General features: G+C 41.2%; 2 protein-coding genes across 2 annotated transcripts; both read right to left on the bottom strand.

Moving 5' to 3' along the window:
• Nucleotides 1-154: 154 nt before the first annotated feature.
• Nucleotides 155-1084, bottom strand: LOC128468307 (olfactory receptor 1020-like). The gene has a single exon (XM_053449996.1). It carries the CDS (start codon nt 1082-1084, stop codon nt 155-157), a length of 930 nt encoding a protein of 309 aa, XP_053305971.1.
• A 2606-nt stretch (nt 1085-3690) lies between these two features.
• Nucleotides 3691-21089, bottom strand: LOC128468702 (alpha-2-macroglobulin-like). The gene is made up of 36 exons (XM_053450464.1): nt 20945-21089; nt 20127-20310; nt 19824-19986; nt 19336-19388; nt 19036-19056; nt 18639-18792; nt 18099-18183; nt 17408-17531; nt 16912-17026; nt 16497-16606; nt 16211-16378; nt 15374-15604; nt 15120-15186; nt 13910-14055; nt 13217-13366; nt 12649-12834; nt 11837-11975; nt 11606-11720; nt 10969-11194; nt 10667-10793; nt 10422-10543; nt 10216-10276; nt 9886-9969; nt 9516-9692; nt 9233-9314; nt 8929-9085; nt 8672-8746; nt 8101-8263; nt 7151-7359; nt 6033-6245; nt 5820-5944; nt 5328-5418; nt 5028-5096; nt 4688-4790; nt 4125-4166; nt 3691-3812 (listed from the first exon to the last, which is right to left on the bottom strand). The coding sequence occupies exons 1-36, from the start codon at nt 21010-21012 to the stop codon at nt 3790-3792; spliced, it is 4428 nt and encodes a 1475-aa protein (XP_053306439.1). The 5' UTR covers nt 21013-21089; the 3' UTR covers nt 3691-3789.
• Between the last annotated feature and the right edge of the window lie 2307 nt (nt 21090-23396).

Raw genomic sequence — 23396 nt, 5'->3', positions numbered from 1 at the left:
ATGTCCACCACCTGTTCCTGACGCAGGCTTCTTACAAAAACAGGATCCCACCTCGCTCCTCAAATGTTCCATCCAGAGACCCACAGGTCAAGAATTTGATATATGAAATTGCTGCTAGTATAGATAACAGTTTGGTAAATTACTACAATTACAGCTACATATTGCGAATGTATCTGTCTCCTATTTTACGCACGGCACTCTTGACCTCTGTGTTTCTCAGGCTGTAGATAAGGGGATTAACCATGGGAATCACCGCTGCATAGAGAACGGCCAGAACTTTGTCCTGATCCATGGAATATTTCGATTTCGGCCTCATGTACATGCCAAGGACCGTTCCGTAGAAAATAACGATGACCGTAAGATGTGAGGAGCACGTAGAGAATGTCTTGGTCCTGCCCTTCCGAGACGGAATATTCAAGATTGTTAAGATGATACAGGTGTAAGATACCAGGGTAAACATTGAGGGAAGAAAGCCGATGAATGAACCAATACCAAGAATGGTGGTCTCTATGGTTTTAGTGTCGCTGCAAGAGAGCTTGATCAAAGGTTTGAGATCACAAAACAAGTGATTGATTTCATTGGATTTACAGAACGTACAGAATGATATCAAGACAACAAATAGAACACCTTCCATTGCTCCTATACTCCAAGACGTAGATGCCATCGCCACACACACTCTGATGCTCATTAGATTCGCGTAACGTAAAGGAACGCATATAGCCACGTAACGGTCATATGCCATAGCTGCCAAAATGAAGTATTCAGCTACCATAAGTACAACAAAGAAAAAGACCTGAACGATACAACCCGTGTAAGTGATTACATTGTGTCCAGTGAGACAGATGTCCAAGAACTTGGGCAGGACCATTGTGCTGAAGGAAAGATCTATGACGGACATGTTACATAGAAGGATATACATGGGGCTGTGCAAATGTGGGTCCAGGTAGATCACGGCTAGAGTGAGAAGGTTTGAAACGATAGTCGCTGCGTAGATTATCATAAACGTCACGAATAAAACCAGCTGTGCTTCCGGAATCTCGTAGAATCCAAGCAGAATGAATTCTCTTACTGTTGCATTCACCATCACTTGATCATTTCACGTATATGGAGTCGTAATTAATGGTATAATAAATGCAAAATATTATCTCAATGCACGATATTTTCTTTAAAAGGTTTCATGAGGTTCCATGCTATGATTAATATAAAAAGATACAAAGACAAAGCATTAATACAACAGGATACAATGTATCAACAGTGAAAGAGATGTCGCTCTCCCCCTCTCTCTCTCTCGCTCCCCCTCTCTACATATCTTAATCAGTCGTTGGTCTGTTGTTAGATTTGTTACTTACATTTTAAAGACGTTGCAATATGCTTATTCGATTTACCAAGAAGTCTTACGTATGATTACATATATAAATATCCCTTCTGGTAGAAGCAAAAAGAAACGTTCCTATTTACCTTGAGTCGGTGCCGGCTGTTCCGAGATGCACTCGTTAATAATCGACATTTAAAGGTATCATAAATCCAGGGGGCAGTTAATACATGGAGGAATCAATGCCCATAAGCCCAAAGCAACTCCACAATCCTAAATTCTCCTTAGAATTTGTGCAAGTCAATAACAACCAAATTATATTAATTAGGAAACACGGCAACGAAAATAAAACCATCTCAGAAAACTTTGATAACAATGTCAAGAAATACTTGAAAAATGAAGGAAATATTATATATATACCGGTATATATTCGCTCATATTTATGTTAAGCAGGGAGAGTTTTGAAGGACATCCGGTAGCTTCAGGGATACCTTCCTGGGCAGTGCTGTATTTATCTTCAGCTCTGCCCTAAATCTAACCCGGGGCAAAACAGCACTGCCCCCCCTCCTGGCCATGGTCCCTTTTAACTGGCCTGTTGAATAGAGACACCACAGGGAGCCTGATAGCCCAAAATGATTTGTCTAGGTTGACTCCTTGTTATGCTGCAGTGAGCCGCCCTGGACTTGCTGCCCTCGGTCAGGATGGTGGTGATGACCACTTCTGGGCCATTTTACTACGGGTAGATCTCTCGTTTCAAGAAATCCAAATGCTTTGTGTAGACATACAATATTTTTAATATATTTTTTTAAATATTAGTGCTTTATAAAATGAATAAAAGTTGGCTGGGGGAAGTGGTTAGAGTATTTTTGACCATTTGGTCATTGACCCAGCTCAACATGGATTAGACCTTCTTGCTCCTGGGACATTGGTGAGCGAGGAACCATGCCGCGTCCCACCTTACAGGGGATACTCCAGCCATTATGTGCACTTTAATGGAGGGAATCATCGGAATCTCTGTGGCCCTGCACTCCAACTCCAACTGGATATGCAGTATACCCGCCACAGGCCGTTGCTTACATTCAGTACGAGTGGACGAGGGAGTGGAGATGGAATTCATTTTACTGTTCTACATGGTACATGAATTCAAACTACGTGCCAAGGCTGTATCACTAAATGTTTGATGCCAACCAGGATGGATTGCTGGCTTTCCCGGGTTGTGCTCGTATGCCGGTGTGCTCGGTGGGGGCAAGCAGTGGCATTTTGTGCATTCTTGGATGGCAAGATATTATTATGTTCTATATACAGTAAGCTCAGGGACATTCAAACAAAGTCCCAGCTTTTGGTGATTTTTTTTTAAAGGCCCCTCGCTTGCCCTAGAGGACGATGAGTTTGTGCAGCCCACCAAGTATACATTTTTAAGCACAGGAGAACACAACTAACTCTAACTAACTTAAAAACTAACCAACCAAGTACTCTTTTTCAGCTTCACTGCTTTAACAAGCTTGATGCCATGTGTGGGAAGATATCTAACACCTTTGTTCTGGACCACCGAGCCCCCTATTACGGAAGAGAGGTAGCCGGCTGGTGATGAGGCCTCAAACTATTCTGACCAAAGAACTTTAGTATACTCCAGTAATTAAAATAGAAGGAATATTTTCTAAGTCCCTTTCCAACAAGGAATTTTAACTTGAATATTAATAAGGTTGAAAAAAGAGTCCAAAGTTTTGTTGATGCTACCCAGGGGCGGGCTGGGCAGGGGGGCAATTGCCCCCCAGGCCGCCCGAAATCTAATCTAAACGGCTGCTGGGTGCTGATGCCGCCGGCCGGCGCTACTTTAATACTTTTTTTTTTAATGTAATATGGCATGCCGGATCGGCTATTAAATGAAAAAAAAAAATAGTATTAAAGCAGCGCCGGCCGGCGGCATCAGCACCCAGCGGCCGTATACGATGGCCGCCAAGTGATGGGAGCAGCGTGAGCCTGAGGGGTGAAAGCTCCGCCCCTCGCACTCACCTCTCACCCCTCACGCTGCTCCCATCACTATGCGGCCGCTGGGTGCTGATGCTGCCGGCCGGCGCTACTTTAATACTTTATTTATTTATTTTTAATATGGCAAGCCGATCCGGCATATTAAATAAATAAAAAAAAGGATTAAAGTAGCTCCGGCCGGTGGCATCAGCACCCAGCGGCCGTTTAGGTAAGTTTTCCAGCAGTCTGAAAGGTGAGGGGTGAAAGGTGAGTGCGAGGGGGCGGAGCCACTTCACGTGACTTGCCCCCCCAGGCCTTAGGCTGCCAGCCCTCCCCTGATGCTACCAATAGCCTAAAATGTAAATGGATAAAGATAAAGAACCGATTCTTAATGACTGGAATACGCATGATTATCGATGAAGAGATGTTTATTTCAAAATATTACTGCCATTTATATAGCAGCTCAAGTCAGCTCATTACATGAAAGACAACAGCGTTCCTTCCAGTCCTTATCTTGCATTCAATTTTGCATCTTAAAAAAAGAGACAAAAATGTAAATTAGAATTCCGGTAGAATTTTCAGAATGTTAGAATACTAAAAATTAACCCTCAAAATGTAATGCTTAAATTTCACAAACTTGTGGCAAAAGATAAACGTTAAAGTACTAATTAAATCAGTTTCATCTAATACATTAACCCCCCATGTTCTGTATGCCCCCAACTCCATATAACTTTATAGACTAAACCTTCCGCAAGGCTCTGGTGCATTTCTAGTCTTTGGATGTAAGGAGCATTATTATTTGTAGTAAGATAATAGAAGACATGCAGAAATGTGGAAGCCTTACCCGAGCTGCAGGGAGAGTTGTATTCTGCGATTGCAAATTCCCCTTGGAGGGAAAAAAAAAGACAAAGAATGGCATTTTTTTTATATTTCCTCAATGACCAAGGTGACACTTGATATGGTAACACATTTAATTGGTGGCCATTAGCACTGTTAGCATGTCAACTACCTGTTGACCGGTGGAGCGCCCATTTCATAAATCATCAAGGTTTTCCAGTCAATTCCATTGACCAATTATTAAGTCTTCAATGTTATAGCTGATGAGAAATTCGTCGGCACCCCAGCCAACCCCAAGAATTATCATGCCAATGGGGTGTTCTTCCACCACTCTTCTTTGTGCAGAGTGCCTGGCTATGACATCATATCCAGACATTCTACCTTCATGGTTTTAAAGGAGAGATTTGATCTTCCCAACCAGCCCACTGTACATGGCGGTGCACTAGGAAGGCCAATTGCCCAATAGGGTATCTGCCCCTGGGAAAGCTGCTCAGGGGCTGCTGCCTCCCTGGGCCTACTGCCCTAGGCATAATTACCCAGAATTCACCATCGTTCTCCGGAGCTTCTTACCTGTCTCATAATAATCGTAGACCTTTACTGTGGCTGGTTTCAAGTTCTTCACCTCAATATCTTGCTCCACCATGAAGGAGAGATGGATGGGATCATGTCCCAGCTACAAGGGAGGAAAAATTAAAGATAAACTGATTTTTCTTTTTAAAGATGAACTTATATTTTCATGGAGGCATGGCTACAATGAATGTGCAATACTTGGTGCAGTGTGACCAAGAAGATAAACCCCCCCCTGAATTCTGTTTTAGGGTGTAATGTTTCAAACAAAATGACACAAAATGACATAATAGCAAACTGTGTATATTATAAAAACAGAAAGAAAAGTACAGATTCCCCTGACCTCATCCAAATACAGGGTCACCATGTCGGTCTGAATGTCGCTCCTCTGTACCAGTTTGCTCTTCTCCAGCTGTGAAGACAAACGCATGGTGTTGCCATCAGGAAACATCGCTAGGTTCTCAGTCAAAGCCTGAAAGCCACTAAAGCGCATGTCTCTACATCCACGGATCTCGAGATGATCTAAAATCCCAGAGTCTATAACACTGCAAAGTATGAGTAGGACTCCTGGATCCTTCACCTCCACCCAAACGCATGTATCCCCCACCATACTCCACTAAAGGGTTGAGATTCAATGTCTTACCTCCCTTACTGAGCTCTTCACCGGGATAAAGCCAGACAACATTTTAACCTCAATAAGGGCCATGTTGGATTTCTCCCGAGATCCTGTATACCTAAAGGCATAAAACACATTTTTTCTGCTGTGAGCCCCATTCACCACTGAAGAGCAGACAGACACGTTAGTCGGTGACAGCAATGGTTACGTTTGACGTCTAAGTATAAACCAGGTTGGGAGAACACAAGAAAGGGTATTGGGCTCTCAGCTATTTATTAAGCTTAAGCATTGCCTTAGCCCGGTCTTACCCAACTGCCCCCTCTGAGTCCACCATTAAGATATGGAGTGCCGGGGTATGATGGATTTGCTGCCCTAGGCCCTGGCATAGGGCAGAATACGTCAACGCGGGATCTGCATACATTATAGAGTAATGGCTCTAAAGTGATACACAATAAGGACCAGGAGCAGATATTGGTCTGTTCTGTATAGAACAACGATGGAATAAAATAGACAACTTACTTAGCGCTTATCTGCATATTGAACTTTTTCAATGGTTCTTCGGGACACTGATCTGGTTTTATTTCTACTTTGATTTCAAAGGTTTCATCACTTCTACTTGGGGGAACATTGTATCTAAGAACAGCCTGGGGGAATGAAGACAAAAATGAAATCAGACAGCGAACATGAAATAGTGTCCACGAGGAGGTGACGTTGGGGTAACTATCTACTCACCTGCACAAACACACAGCCACTACCTGACGTGGACACGAAGTAATCCCCGGGGATCTCTGACAGCGGGAATTTCAGCAGGAGGAGCCGGTGGTCATGATCCACGTGGATTTGCCTTACGCCAACATGCGATCGGATGATCACAGACACATCGCCTTTATCACTGAACGTGACCTCTGAGTACTTAGCCATAGCCTGAAGGGCTACAATGGTGTCCTGTGGATAGAAGAAGAAATGACGGCGAGTTCTACCTTCTAAAAATGTGTGCATTCTAACTAGATAAGGAAAAAAATTGCAAAAAAAAAGCATTTTAAAGAATATTAAGAACATATAATATGTAATTACATACCCTTACGAAAAATTACTGCAGTTTTTCTGAAGTAATACTGCAGTTTTTGGACATGAAAAAACTGCAATACTGCACTTTTACTGCAGTATTACTGCACATTTACTGCAGTTTTACTGCATTTGGACTTCACTGTACTGCAGTTTTACTGCACATTTACCGCACTTTTTTTTTTATATTGTAAACCTACAGTTGTACTTCAATGTGCTGTAGCTTTATTGCATTTGTACTTCCGTACAAAAATAACTGCAGTAAAACTGCAGTACAGTGAAGTACAAATGCAGTAAAACTGCAGTAAATGTGCAGTAATACTGCAGTAAAAGTGCAGTATTGCATTTTTTTCATGTCCAAAAAACGCCAGTATTACTTCAAAAAAACTGCAGTAATTTTTTTCGTAAGGGTACAGAAATGAGAAATGTGGTAAATATACACTTTCAGCATGGAATAGGGGATGCTTCAGTCAAATGTCAAAAAAAAAATGTTGACGATTTGACGAGTTAAATATCGGGAAGATGGCGAGAGCATTTTTTGGGGTTGTAATAAAGTCAAACAATTGGCCCTATTGGGAAAATAATAAGAGACGGGTTTGGCTGTAAAGCAGGTAGCAGGTGAAAGTTTCCTATTGTTATTCATATATTATGTATTAGATAAAAACATGTAAACCTGATATCCCTAGACTGTGAAGTCCTAGCTAGAGGAACATCAAATCTGCTGGCCTTTTTCTGCATTCTACCAGCAGACAATGCTGCAGTTTTGTTGCCCCCGCTTCTGTTACCTGTGTAGAGATATATCCCCCGTAAGGATTCTGCTGTTTGCTCAACCAGTTCACTATCTCAGAGGCTTTGCCCACGTCCTTTGTAGGTCCGGAGAGCAGAGCCAAGAGTACATAAGAGGTCATCTCCACCTCTGCCGATGGAGCCTGGTACCAGGATGGAACCTCAGAGGAGGGAGCAGGTGGTTTCCTCTCCCAATGCAGCTGCCCATCTGCAAACAAAGAGATGTATAACGTACAACAAAGAGATGTATAACGTACAACAAAGAGATGTATAACGTACAACAAAGAGATGTATAACGTACAACAAAGATGTATAATGTACAACAAAGAGAAGTATAACGTACAACAAAGAGATGTATCATGTACAACAAAGAGATGTATCATGTACAACAAAGAGATGTATAACGTAGAACAAAGAGATGTATAACGTACAACAAAGAGATGTATCGTGTACAACAGAGTAGATGGTAAAGCTTACAATGATAGTTAGACATGTGCTGAAGACTTATGTCTACTGAGAACGCAAGAAAAAAAACAGACAGGGATATCAGCGAGAGGAACAAAAGTGAAACGCATACTTCTATCACTGAATATTTATATAATTTGTAATTTCAATTCATGCAAAAATGCTATACTGTAAGACTAAAAAGGAATTGGGTTCTTCATTTGTGATGTGGTTATCTACCTGAACTAAAAAGAAAGATCAAAGAAACCACATTCCATTGTGGCTTCCGTCGTTTTAGAAAGAACTTTTCTACTGACAACAAAATATTTCAGGTCGTGAACCAGAGAAAGGTTTAATCGCCCGATCTCTGTCTGGGTCCAGCATCGATTTTGTTCTACCTTAAGAGACCTTTAAAGTCTAGAGGTCAAAGGCAATAGAATTCGGAAACCTCTGCTCCACAAAAGAACAGAAGTAGGTGCTCGTAAGACATTATCGTATCTCTTACCGCCTCTCACAGCCTTTTCATATAGTTTTTCCAGCAGACTTTGCCTGAGATCCGTTTCTCCGGCCAGGGTGAAGGTGTAGGCCAGCAGAGCCTGCGTGTACACGCTGGTCACATCGGTGGCTGCCTTCCTCAGGCACAACAGAGCGTCTCTAACCAGAGGGTCCTACAAGGAATTGGGGTAAATGTAACGCTGCTAACAATCTCAGAGAAGAACGTTCTCAATTTCTTACACAACCAGTGATCAAGAGTATTGTGAATAATAAACAAATAAATGTCACAAATACATTATGATATCAACCTGTAGCATAGCTTTTTTGATAACATATATGAGTTAAGTCTGATTTCTTTTATCTTGTTTTTGGCAATTGGTCTTCTTTTGTAGTGGAAGTACTTTGAATTTGTGAAAACATAAAATTTGTATTGTTTCGGCCATTTTTATTTCTGTGAAATCATATTTCTTCCATTGTGTGTTAAATATGCACCTAAGAATACTGGGGCAGGAGTTCCTTTTGTTTCTCAATCTCTGGAGTGAAACTTTTGATTAAAAGGCACCCAAACCCGAATTACTCACCTCTGGGGGTATACCTGACTCCAACAGGGCAACTGTTACATAGGCTGACAGGGAGATTTCATCGTCCACTCCGCCCTGTAGGACAATGGTCATAAGAGAAGACATTAATTCCAGATACTGCTGAACCATCCCTAATTTAACTTTGCCTTTTATCATTCTTGGCTGTCCCTTTCCCATCTTTCGTGATCTTCCTCTTCCGTTCCTTAAAAGTTGTATCATTGGTAAACTACGTAAAGTCTTAAGATTGGTCACGGTACCTTCATGGCATTATTGAAGAGTTTGCCCACGCTCCTGAAGCAGCCATTATCTTGGCGGTTGTTTTTTAACCAAGTGAATGAATGGTTTAGATGACTTTCGTCAATGAAGATGTAAGGGCGGGCGTTATTGAAGGACTTCACTACGAAGGCGGTCAACCTGTAGGAAGTTGGTTGGAAAGGCAATTAATGGAGATAAAATACTTTCCCAGCAATAAAAAAAACACAGGGACATGTATTCTTAGTGAAAAAAGATACCTTCATGAAGTCATACTCTAGACCATCTTATGTATCTTAAGAAACTTACCATGTGTTACCCTCTTTGTCATTCTTTCCAAAGGCGCTGTATGATCCATCATCGTGTTTGTACGTCAACTGTCTTTGGTATCCTGAATGGTATTAAGTAAATTAAATGGGTACCATAAATGTCTAAGCCTGGAAGTGTTAGGGCCAAGGTGAGCACAAATGATATAAAGGTTTGGGAAACCAGAATTCCAGAAAGGTACATTAGAAAGTCCTAACGTCCATAAAGAGCAAACGTATGGGTGGAGATACAACATAAAATTAATATTAGATTTAGGACTCCTCACCGCTCTCTAAGAACTTCTTGGCTTTGGTCTGGATCTCGTCATTCAGCTGGTGAGTCTTTTCCAGATACTGAAGGATGAAGATATTGGGGGAGAAGAGGACCATGTTTTGCTCCCCACAGCCGTACGGCATGGCCAGTAACCTGTCCAGGTTCTGCATGGCCGTTCCCATCAGATCTCCTATAGACAAACGGTGCAGAAATGAAGGTCACCACATAGTCTGACTCAAAAAAGTCAGATTGCTTTTGTAACACTTGATAGTGACAGGAAGAATAATGTTGGCTAGATTTATATTTTGAATCTTCTATGTATGTAAGATACGTTTTCCGTCACCGAATTACATTGATTGAGACTTTCACAATGGCGCTCTTACCCAACACTGACATGTAAGCCCTTTCGGAATCCTTCAAAATGTTCTCCGGCACCTTCAGGGATATCTTCACTGGCTTAGACTCCCCTAGAATATAAGAATAGGATTAAATATGGGACTAGAACATCAAAAATGATTGAATTCACATACAAATAACTAGACTTTGTCTAGTCTAGTAGACTTTGTTCTAGGTCTACGATTAACTCTCTGTTGTTCAAAAGTGTCGAACCAGTTTTGTAGTTGAATGAAGAAGAAGAATGAATGGAGTTGTCATTTGATAAAAACATTTCATGTTGCTTTTTTTTTCTAGGTGTTTCTTACTTAATTTCTTACCTTCACCTTTTTGAGGGCAGATAAGATGATTGTATGTTTTTTCCTCTAACACACCCCCGGGCTGAGGATACAAATGAAAGAGGATAGGTATCAAGAAAAAGGTCTAAATCCGTTGTATTAGATGAATTACTACAACTCAGTTCTGAATATAAGCCTCTCCAATGCTTTGTGTCAAAAATGTGATCAAAATATGGGCAAAAACTGACCTGCACAAGAAGCGGTTTAATCACGGTGTCAATCTGTCCATGTTTGGGGACGATAGGATGTTCGTTATTACACAGATCTTGGGTCTCCAGAGCTTCTGTGCTCACAGTTATATTCACTTCACCTAGTGAGGCAAAACGCGACATATGGAAACCATCGGAAAAAAGGCAAGTTACATGCGTAGAGTACGTAATAAGTGTAATAAGTGTAGCTTTAGAACCTTCAGTTCAGATGTAGGTTAACTGACCCAGTTTGGAGGCTTTCAGGTTCCAGTAGAAGGTTTTGCTCTCGTCTGAGCACACGCAGCTGGTATACTGGCAGTCGGCACACGGTTCCTCTTCCAGCTGCTCAGACAGCTTTAAGGTGGTTTTAACCTACAGAATAACATATATCATAAAGACCCTTTGAGTATTACATAGATGAGCTCTTATGGCATCTATTCCAGAAAAAGAGAAATTGTGGTATAAAGTTTTAAAGGTCGATGTTAGTATCAATGGCATATATTGGTGGCATGTATTGTATATTTGGAAACCTTCATGAGCTAATTACCTTTATACACTCTTTAAGGTAGTTGAATACGGTGGCTTTGAGGATAAAGGTCTCTCCCCGGACCACGGAGTACGGCAGAGTGACATCCACAAAGAATGGCTGGAAAGTTCGGAGGGAGGCCGGGGAGGAGAGGCCAAAGCCACTGGGTCCCATACAGAAGGCTCCTGCGTTCCAGTCCGTGATGGTGTCCGGGGCTTTGTGATGGAGTTCTGTGCTACCTGATTGTCTGGGGAAAAGACCACAATAATTAGATGGAGCAGCTACAAGCTGCCATAGGTCGTCTTTGTCAAGAACCATTTTTTGTTCTGCAAATGATGGCGAAGAACAGAATCTTCTCAAAGGAAAGTAACAATTTCAGCGCTGCTGGAGAGGTCCCATGCATCGGCAGTGGCCGCAGGGAAACTAAGCAAGCAATGTTTCCGAAAGAATCTAGCTTAACGCTAAGAAACAAATGTACGAAACAAACATAGTTTTATCTATCCCTGAAAACACTACTGACCCTTTAAACATTCATCCACCCCACATCCCACATTCATCCACCCCACATCCCACATTCATCCACCCCACATGCCACATTCATCCAACCAACATCCCACATTCATCCACCCCACATGCCACATTCATCCACCCCATTTACCCCACAGCAGCCAGCTCAAAGATCCAGGTCTCAGGGAAGTCTTTTCGGACTGTCTCAACTTTTTGTGGAGCATCAGGAATCGCGTTGGCTGGCCCGCTGTCTAGCAGGACATTCCCTACAGATAAATGCATCATTAGGACTTTAACAGGGACGAGAAGACGGCATCAAGGAGAAGAAAAAGAAAATGTTCCTCTTGTAGAACAATCAGTAACATTTGGAAATGACTCTAACCTCTCGTAGGTATTCTTGCTTGTATCTCAGGAGAACCAGGAAGCCCAGGTGATGCAAATGGAATTCCCAAAGTAAAATATCTGTCACATTTCAGGGGCTTCATAATATCAGCATCGGTCATTATTTTTAATTTTAAGTTCTGTAGTTAAAAAAAATAAAAAATAAAAAATAAATAATAATCTTTGGGTTAAAACAAATATATTTAACATATGTTATGTTGTGGTCATGATTTAGTGTGCAGCGTTAGCTTTTCCTGCTGTAAAGACTCAAACCTTAATCAGTCGTTGGTCTCGTCTTAGATTCAGGAGCCGTATGTCTATCCCATGCATGTTTAATACCCTCACTGTATTAACCTCTACCACCTCTCCTGGGAGGCTGTTCCACTTATCTACCACCCTCTCTGTAAAGTAAAACTTTCTGACATCCCATCTAAGCCTCTCACCTGAGGCTTTTAAGAATAAACTGGATTGATTTTAGAGAAGAAAGGATGTTCAGGGGTACGTATAATAATAATTTAAAATGTGTTGATTATTCTGGGAAAATTTACGTGTTTAAACTATTTTTTTTAATTATTATTTTACACTTTATTTGGATCAATGCAGTTAAGGAAATCTTGCAAAGGCTGAACTCCAGAGACCTTACGAACGACATACGTATGAAATACAACTGACCGTAAGTGGCATTCGGTGCTTGATTCAGCTATTGTTTCTTTTTAGTTCTGAGAGTTCCCATTGAGATTGTTAAAGAACGTGAAACCATGTGCTCCAACCTCTGTATAAGCTATACACCAAGGGGATGGACACAATAAGTACCTTAAATAAGCTGTAGACATCCACATGTTCATCTCTAAACCACGGGCGGATGATGCTCCTGGTTAATCGTGGAGTGAGTGGAACTCGAGGGAATGTAGGCCAACGGCCAGGGAAACAGTGAGGTTCATCCTCTTGGATCCGATAATCGTACCCTCCATAATCGTAAAAATGAAACAGAGAGTGAACCTTTTGGAAAAGAAATGAAAAGGATAATGGTTAGGTTCAAATAAAGATCCTTTTGGATATCTTTACTTCTCTGATATATTCACTATTTGATTATTAGATTAGAGATGACATCGTGTTTTAGATGTGCGATGAAGCCGTATAACTTCGACATGTCAGGAATTAATGAATTTCTGTAGCAAACCGAACCTGGATGGTAAAACATCAAGTTTTTGGACTTGGGAACCCAACTGAGCCAGTTACTACTAACTGGTACCATTCATGGTGCCATGATACGAGTCATACTACTGGTACAATGGGCTAATGTTGGTATGGTCTAGTGAGTACCCGAAATAATGTGCCCTCAGGAACATAGCGTAACATAGCGTATGCTAGAATATCTCACTTTGTCTGCCGTCAGCTCCTTTTCGGGTTTCATTAGCACCACGCTTTTATCCACAACCCTCAGGCCACAGAGGGATCCAGCATCTGCCCGAACCTGCAGAGAAACATCTGATCCGGGAAGAACTTCATCAGGAGTGAACCCAACGGATACCTGAGTAGGGAGATACAGATCGCTTTAAATGTATAGAATTGTTATGAATAAGTCAGTAAAAACATTTTATTTTCAAGCTAATATGGTGCAAGTGATCTTTATTTTCTTATTGCCCATTGCAATTTACAGATTACAGGGCAGCTGTATGTAACTAGGAGGATCTACTTGGGATTACTCATGACATTAATGCCACCATATGCGTTATAGGAACGTAACCCATTTGGAGTGGGTGTTTGAATGCAAAGACTATGATGATTGCACTTTCTAAATAAATAAAAAAATTAATAATAATAATAATAATATCCTCATCTAAAAGTAGCAAAGGCCCCGTGGACCAGACAGCACTTTATTCTGCTGAGTATACTACTATCCGTCTCTTCTGGATTCTAAAACAATTAAGAAGATACTCAAACTCGGATCTGAGTGCTGATCTCCGACTGAGGTCAGTGATGTATGTAGAAATCCCATAAAACCTCATTTGAGTTTGTCTGTAAAATGATATTAAGCGGGGCGATTACCCTCGTTCTCTCTCTCAAAACTCACTTTATTCTGGAAGCATCTAGTAACAGTATATTTGGCGGAATCCGCGATGATCTCCCCGCCTGGCAGTAGAGTGAACACAATCACTTGCAGGTTTGGAGAGGCTTCCACACTCAGAGGGAGCTTGAAGTTGGAGCTACCGCTTAGATCTAAGGGGAGAACGACACCGGGTTACATTCACGGAAACATGACTTATAAGATCACGCGATGCATTAACAATGTCACATGACCTATGTGGTTTATTTACGTATCCGTCAGAACGGCATGAAGCAGTATTTATTTAAGACATCACGCCTTCTAAAGGCACGTATGCAGGAAAGGAGTCTTTGGTTATTGTTGTTATTGGGCCAACGTAGGAAAATATGTAAATTTACTCAGACGTCACTTCTTCAGATAGAAGAGACCTCTGAGGTCCTAAAAAATGTATGAGACTCTATTGGTTTTTCTATGATGGCCCAATAAAAGTTATCAGCTTCAACTAAAAAACATTTTGTCTTGGGCCAGTACCGCTCTTTCCCCTTCCTTGCCGTTACATGTTTGAAGAGGTAACAAAAACATGATATTACGATATTTGGAAACTACGTTTATTTTGAGTTAGGGACCCTTAAACCTTTGTATATGAACTCATATTTTGAAGTGATTTATCCTGTGTGAATATCCTTCTTTCTTTCCTTCCTTCCTCCCTTCTTCCCTCCCTCCCTCCCTCCCTCCCTCCCTCCCTCCCTCCCTTCCTCCCTTCCTTCCTCCCTCCCTTCCTTCCTCTCCTCTCTTTCCTTCCTTCCTTTCCTTTCCCTTCCTTCCTTCCTTCCTCCCTTCCTTCCTTCCTCTCTTTCCTTCCTTCCTTTCTTTCCTTTCCTTCCTTCCTTCCTTCCTTCCCTTCTTTCCTTCCTTCTCTCCTTCCTTCCCTTTGCTCCTTTTCTTTTTATTCCAGTTCACAACATTATTGGTTCATTAATGAATGGTTATATTTTACTTTATTAGGGTCATCACATTGTTTTCAGAATGTGGCTAAATACTCTAAGGCTTTATCTATCAAACACTGAGCGGCAGATTACAGAATTCCTTGGTGTCCACAAATCCCTGATCTACAAAATTTAATGGACAAATTGGATGAAAACTGATTTGGAAGAATTACTATTAAACCTATTTAATTTTGAACGTGGGATGATTAAACAAATGCATATAAACAGACAGATATTTATATTTCTCCCACCTTGATCAGGATTATTTATCGGAATTTCTATAGATCCAGAATCCAATATAGATCCTCTAGAAGTCATCTGGAGAGAAAAAAATGTGAAAATAACAACTATTTAATTGCATTAAAAACGAGTAATAATGTTAACAGAACAAACATATATATAAAAAAATGCTGTTCTGGCCGATTCTCAGAGGGCATCCCGGATTTTTTATATTTTATAGATAACGCACAAGCTGTTGGAGCTGGCATCAGGACGCAGTTCTTACCAGATAGTGTAAATCCAAGTGCTTGGCCTCTTTCTCCAGCTCCGTGTGTTGAATGATATATTCCACCTGGACTTCTTGTTGCCCCTCACATGGTAGAACATTCTGCAGGGAGTGCAGCTTCAGGAAACTCTTACTCTTGGAGTAAAACGGAGAAAGTGACAGGTGCGCGTAACCGTATAGTGGCTGAATAATGCCAGGTTTGTATGGAACGTTCTCCTTGTTTGTCTTGGCCTGCGAAAAGAAAACAGATTCGATGGTTCTACTAAATCTAGGAGGCCTACTTAAGTATATACTCTGTAGCACTTCCATCGTAGTCAATGGCGGCTGAGTCCCCATTTGTACCAATGGAAGTTCAAATGGAAGCTCAGCTCAAACACTTTAAATCAGTTTACATCATTTGTATAGATGAAAGAAAAAAACACAAAAGTTTCTTTGATCATCGGGTTTACTGGTCTAGGGTAAGGTGTTGGACACCCATCTGAACTCTGAAGTCACCTATACCATATGTCTTGCACCCTAAGCATTTTGTTAAATATCACTGCCCTTACTATGAAGAAACTCATTCTCTTATATGGCACGTTGACCTCTTATATATTATATAGGTAAACATAGAAACATAGGATTTAATGGCAGATAGGAACCATTCAGCCAATTTTTCTTGCTGTTGAGACTCAAACCTTAACCAGTCCTTGGTCTTGTCTATGCCTATCCCATGCATGTAGTTGGACTTGAAAGTGATATTGTATAAACGTGTGCACACTAATGATGTTGCCCAAGATTGGCAATGAGATTCGTATGAATTACAATCCCACACACAAGGCATTGGTTAATGGTTACCGTTATGGTAGTCTGGGCTTGCCAGTTGTTGGTGTTCTCCAGCTTGAAGACCGCTTGTCCATTCTTATCGGTTATTAAAGTCAGCTCTTCAGTATGGCCGTGGTTAGAGCAGGAGAGGTAGACTTCCTTGTCTGCAATTGGGTTTCCAATGGCATCTTCAACTTTCAGCTAGATGGAAGAAAGGGAGAAATGTATCAGATGAGGTTGGGAACTTGGGATGACGGGTACTGATTGAGAAGCTGTGTGCAGCAGGTGGTAGGATATCTCATAAGATAGGTCCTCTTACCTTACCACTGTATGGGATCCCTGCCTTGTAGCTGTTGTCAGCATCAATGAAAGATACTTTGTCAAAGGTATTTGATATAGAGGTTCCACTGGATGTTGATAGCTCAACTCCTGCATGGAGCATTCAAAATAGGATTGAGAGTTTGAGAGATGATAATAAAACTCAGCTAGAACATGTGTCATATATAAAGATAAGCTGCTTTTTTGTAGCATGTGTCCCATAACATAACCCCTTGGAGCATTAAACTCAGTGCTGTATACAGTAATGTAGGTGGGCATTAAAAAAAAGCCTGGTTTTCTCTCATTTTGTCCAAATGACCTGGAGACCGCCATTTTTTGTCAGTCTTGGTACATTCTTCTTTCCTACTCCAAAAAATCCATATTAAGGGACATTTCATAAACCATGATGACCTCACCTGTCCCATCCTCAGTGACCGAAGCTGTTCCTTCTAAATTCAGTTGGAATTCATTGCTGGTTAAGTTAAAGTTATCGGATTTCAATTCGGTTGTGGAACATCCAGATTTGTCCAACTGAGAAAAGAATACACATACACTGATTCATTGTTAATTTTAACAGTACTTCTAGGAAATATGGAACGTTAGGTTAAACGCACAGGAAACCATGCACATGTCAAAAAACTAGAGGAACGCGAGGGCTAATTTTGGCCAATCCAATTTATGTTATTAATTTTGGCAGAAATGACCAGCAAGGGTGTTCTAACGACTGTATATAACCCTGGAAATAGTTATATGTTGCCTCTGTTTATCACTAAATGCAGACCTGGAGGGTGAAACATTTTAAGAAAAATCATTCATTGTGATATTTAAATAAATATATTTAACCCTTGCTAGGAATAGACATTCAGTTTTGTAATTTCCTGAATCACTTGGCCATCATTATCTTTCGCTTACCCTTCCAGTGATGTTCTTGCACAGCTCTAAAGGCAAACCATGGTCCTGTCTCCAGGAGTAAGTATAACGTTTTCGGCAGACACTGCCACTATATACACCTTGGACTGGCTTCCCGTACGTATACCTGAGAGACACGGACAAACAATACGACTATCATATGTGGAGCTGGTAACTTCACATTAGTCACACTGCTAATTGAATTAATTGCACCTTAGACGGGGCTTAAGAGACATTTGACTGTCCCTGGCATCCCCACCAAAAAGAATGCATATTAAAGCACTCATTGAGTAACCCTCATCTGTGAGCACGTAGATAGGCATTTTTAAGAGATACATACAAAAAAAAAATAAAGCACGTACCTAAAGTAGAAGCTGCAGCTCTGCAACTGCTTTCTCTGTAGTCCTATGATTCTTGCCACTGATTGGCTGCTTGAAGCAGCCAATCAGCGGCAGGAAATTACATTCAAGGTATGTGCATGGAGGTCTGAGCTGAATGGCGGTAAGAATATTATGTGCAAATTTCTGGGGGTCAGGCAAAGGGGCAAATGAGCAGTAACTCAAAGACTATGCGAGACCGAGGGACCCTACTCACTCATGGAAAACATTTTGAGTTTGCACTCTAACTAGTGGTCTAATAGCTTTGTGCACATTGCAGTCTACGCTTCAATTTCTGGTCTCTTTAACGGACTCACCTGCTACATACTTTAACCGGGAAATGGTCACTGTTAAACATCACAACTTTAGGGAACTCCAGACTGACCTCGAATTTCGGCAGCACTGTGGAAGTAGATAATCAGGTGTTTAAAAAGATGGTGAAACACTTTAATAACTAAACACAGCATTGGTTACATCATACCGGGTGAGTTTGAATGCCCAAACCCTTCCCTGATATACCAACCATTCCATTAGGCATGTTGTGCCTAGGAACCCGGACTCCTGGTGCTTTCATGGATGATCTGCCGATGTGGTGCCAGCAGCCTAATAGTCGTGTAGCCTACTGTAGCAGGTGGGTGTTCAATGTGGTCACAGAAGATGACCCAAGCACTGAAGAGGTAAGGACGAGTGTGTGTGTATGTATGTGTAGATGTATGTTTGCGTATGCCTAGGGGCCCCAGACAGTTTTAATCTGGAACCGCGAGTTGCCATGTTACATCAGTACAAGCACTTATAGGTTGTTGCCATAGGGATATAAAAAACTTTAAATTGGAAAGGAAGATACGAGTGTTCCTCACCATATTCCTCCACCGAGAAGGGATGGACATGATCTTTCACCTTGATGGAATATTCCCCCATCACGGGCTCATCTGAGAGTGGGAAGGAGAACTCAGCAATCCCCTGATTTAAATTTACATTCAGCCATTGGCCGATCCGATTCTTGCCTGGATCCTAAAAAAAAACCCAAACCCAAAACGTGTTATTTCATTCCCGAATAAGTAGGGGCAGAACTTGCTTGGAGCAAGATGGGCAACTGTCCCCTGGCACTGCAAGGTGAGGGATGCACTTGAGCGACCCAGTGGCACCAGCCACCAAGAACCCTCGTTACGGCTCTGCCACCTAGCAATCCACTCATTCACTCCATTGACCCATAGAGCCGTACACACATTTATCTCATTCATCATATTTACCAACCTGTAATTCGATGACAGGAATCTAAAAGAAATAAAAAAAAAAACAACATAATGAACAATTCAAATAATAAAAAAAAAACAGTAACACAACCCTGTGGTCTGCAGTATCTGAATTATTTTCATGTCTCTGTTCGGTTGCGCATGCTGAGAGACGCACATTCGATATGAATTGGTATTTGTCAACTGAACTGGGGGTTTCCAAGCATTACACAAAAAACTTGCACTTCTACTTTAAAGCCAGGTTCCCAAATCCCTTTTCCATTACTTTTGCCCCAAATATTTCTTTAAAAAATGCAATTACCTGATGTGTCCTTGGCTGGAGATTTTCCTTGATGGAAAGGACTCGGAATTTCACTATTAAAGAAAGAAAACATTACAGAAAGAAATCACGCATCACCGCTCCGAAATGATACATACATTGATGGTACTTTGGAATTTTGCCAGCTTTTTATGTACAAAAAAATATAATTCTCATTGTTATAATCCCTCCCAATGCATTTTTTCTGTATTCCTTCTAAAATCCAGCGTTAAACTACATTCTAATACATTTTAGAAACAAAACTCCCAATAAAGTTCAAAGTTTAGGGATTCTCCAACAAACTGTATATGTGTCGTGTTCATTTCAGAAACAAAAAATAATGAGTACGTTTAATATGATGTGGGTCGTTAACCCCTTAATGACAAAGCCCGTACATGTACAGGCTGAAAATGCATTGTTTTCAATGGGTTTAGGGACCGCCCATTGTCCTTAAGGGGTTAAAAACTTTTTGACTCCCTCCATCCCATTACCGGTTTGTCCAGGCTTGTATATGGGTTTGTCTGTTTGGACCAGAATCCCGTTTCTTTCCTTCTTCAGGAGAACTTTTGTTTTTTTGGAGACAGATTCAGATGAAGAATGAATAGAAACGTCCAATGTGGCAACTTCTTCATTCTCCTCGGTGGGGTTGGGGACCTGTACGGGATGCAAATCATTATTGGAAGTGTAAGTAATAGTAAGGTTCACAATCCAAAGTCATATGAGATGTCATTCTGATTAATTTCAAATCGTATCAATTGTCTTCTTCTGTAAGGCCAATGCCTTTGTGGGAATACCTGAAATGAAACGCAGGAGAACAGAGAGTCCTTGTTGAAGGTCTTCTCTACCAAGGTGGAGTTTCCGTTGACCGTGCTCAGGGAGAGCTGGATGCTGCTTTCTCCCTTTGCTCCCTCAATGTCAAAACACGCGAGCTGGGGACGGAGAGCTATGATCTCGGAAGGGACAACCACAGCATAATGCCTGGAGAGAAATGCCATAGCATTAGATGTTGGCGCGCTATTGACATAAAGATACAGAACGCTACAGTAAATCCAACATTAACCCCTTAATGACATGTAGGGGCTCAAAATGCATTTTCAATGGGTTTAGGGACCGCCCATTGTCCTTAAGGGGTTAATACTTTGGGCATGTGGTTGAGTTAAGGGCTAGCATACTAACTCTTGCAAAAGTATATATATATATATATATAGTGCTTGTAAATTGATCTAGGTGCAGGCAGGGCAATACAAAAAAGAAAATCTGTAGAAATTGGAAAATGCAGTAAATTAAAATTCCTTACATTAAACCTTAGCCTCTAATGGCTCAAATAACGGCCCATAACATGTTAGGAGGTAAAGATATACTGAACCAAGTCACCTGTATTCAAGCAGGGAATAAAGCTAAGATACAGTAGTGATAAAAAGTATGTTTAGATATCATTAAATCAGAGAAGAATACGAAGGAGTCAGCGCCAGACCATAAGAATGCATCTATTCACCCTAACCCTGAGATTGGGGTAAAAACCACAAGTTATATTCATTTAACGGGTGCATCTGTGCCTTTCAGACACGCATAAAACATGCAGAGTTCATGTAACATTTAAAGGGTTACTCACAATTTGGTCTCCAGGGTCCAGGAGACCTGCATTAGGATTAACCCCGCGTACAAAACCCGGGGCAGCATCGTGTGTCAGGGCTGGACAACTGCCTCTGGTGTGTCCTCTGCCCGAATGCGAGTCAGCCTTAAATTACACGCACACTCACACACCCACATAAGCCCACTCACACACACACATTGCCACATACACTCCCACTCGCGGTTACTCACATACAGTCTGGGGGCTAACTACAACAATGCAAATATTGGTTTAGCTCTGAATGGACAGTTCAAGGTTTTTCAGAAACAAGAGCTTTTTAGACAAAAGTAAATAGTTTGTGTTTGTTTTATCCTTAAGATCATCTGGGGGACAAGAGAGTCAAATATTAGGAAAGAGCTATTGGCAGGTATAGAACAAACTGTAACAAGAACATCTATTGCAAAATGAAAAAGAGATGCACGAGGACGAGATATTAGACGAAATTAGTTTATTCAATTATAATTTATTAGCAAATACACTTGTATTTAACTATTAAAATGATCAATGTATCGATTAGAAATGCAGATTATGTCTGTGCCATTGGGGCCACAGACCTCACCTTCCATGGTGCCAATTTCGAAATTCCTCCAGTTACATTGATTCAGATCTGGACTGGTGATGATGATGATGATATCCAGCCCAAGGGCCACACACTACAGGCCTGAGTATGAGATGCTGTTGGCCGAGGTCCCCCGATGGCCATTATGGGGCAGGAAATCAAAAAAAAAAAAAAAAAAAAAATAATACAAATCTCTTATTAGACCCCAAATAGAGTATTGTGTGCAGTTCCGGACGCCTTGTCTCAAGAAGAGCTTTGAGTAGAGGAGAGTTACTCATGCAAGGAAGTGTTACATTACTGGATGGTCCTAGATAAGTGGAACAGCTTCCCAGCAGAGTTGGTAGGTGTTACTACAGTGAAGCATGAGACACATGGCCACCATAAATATAAGGTACTATCAAGGTCTGAGTCCTTACACGAGCATTAATGGGCAGGCTAGGTCCCTGCCATCAGATTCAATGTTTTTTACGTAAAAGCTGTGACAGCCCCCTTTAAATCACATGATCTGTGTCTAGAATAAGAAAAATAAATATAGCTGGAATGGTCCAAGAAACGCTGGAGTCTTGCTTCCAAGTCGATTCCACTGGTCCAACAACAAAAGTTACGGTGGGTAAAGGTGATGGAAACCCCTTCCACTTAAATTTAAGGGGTAGTAGAAGTATTATTAATCACTCATCTACAGACAGCAGAAGGCTTGTTTTTCCCTCAGAAATCTCATGGTGCTGCCACAACCACAAGGGATTCTGGGTAGGCGCATGCAAATAAGGTCAGCAATGATCACCTTTAATTGGTCCAACATAGAAATAGATGAGATGGGACATCTGAAAGAGACATCTGAGGTCTCGAGAGGCATATGTGACTGCATCCTTTTCTATGGTGGCTATATATAAAAACTGATTCTAGTTTGGAAAGTGGTCTCATCAGCCGAGCAACCAATGGAATTGGCCAACAGGTAAGAACGTTCCATAGGTCGCTATGAAGAACAACTTATTTAAATGTTGCAACAGGTTTTGTAACCCACGGTTGTCTCTTGGCAATCTGAAGAGCGTGTCAGTCAGTATGATGTCATCTTTCCTGTTTTGCATTTCAATCTTGTTTGTTGTAAGACAACACTCACACTTGAGAAAAAAAAAGTTACGTGTACAAGTATCGAGTTTCTTAATTGTGATGCCTGGACTTCTTAGAGCTTTTGGGTGGTCTTAGAAACTTACATTGTGTGTTTCATGATGTATACTTAGCTACTTTCCAGAATTCCAAGTTGGGATATTGAAAAAGATCTGATGTCATCAACAGCTTAATGTTTAATGTTTAAATTATCTTGCAGTATCAGCCTTTACTACTTCAGCTGGGAGGCTGTTCTATTTACCTACCACCCTCTTAGTAAAGTAAAACGTCCTTACATTACATCGGAAGCCTCTGAGCCTCTAGATTTCAAATTATGACCTCTCATTCTAACAAAATTCTTCTTCAAGTAAGCGGGTGGTCCTGCCTCCAGGCCTATCTCTCGCTCCCCAATGAAGATGCCCCACTCTGGGCACCATAGATATTGAATGGCCTGGTGCTTTGTAGTTGTCGGAGTTATCCCACAATATTTTATTTCAATATATTTTCTTTATTGCACCAGATATATATTTCTCAATCTGTTTTTTTAGAACATCGCCTGGCAGCGTTATGCCGTGTTTGTGGGTCTGGGGTTGTGTAATTGTTTGTAAATTGCTTACTTTAAATGCTTACTTTCCCTTGCAGCATGAATTATACTCAACCGTGTCTCATCTATGCTAGACATGCCAGGTTGGTGGCATGAGCAAAAGGCAAGTGGTTTCTGGGGTGGGCTTAGGTAGCATAATATAGGACTTAGGGAATGGGGGCGTT

This window comes from Spea bombifrons, chromosome 11, assembly GCF_027358695.1.
Source record: "Spea bombifrons isolate aSpeBom1 chromosome 11, aSpeBom1.2.pri, whole genome shotgun sequence".
Classification (NCBI taxonomy): Eukaryota; Metazoa; Chordata; class Amphibia; order Anura; family Pelobatidae; genus Spea; species Spea bombifrons.
This window is presented reverse-complemented; position numbering and strand designations above follow the sequence as displayed.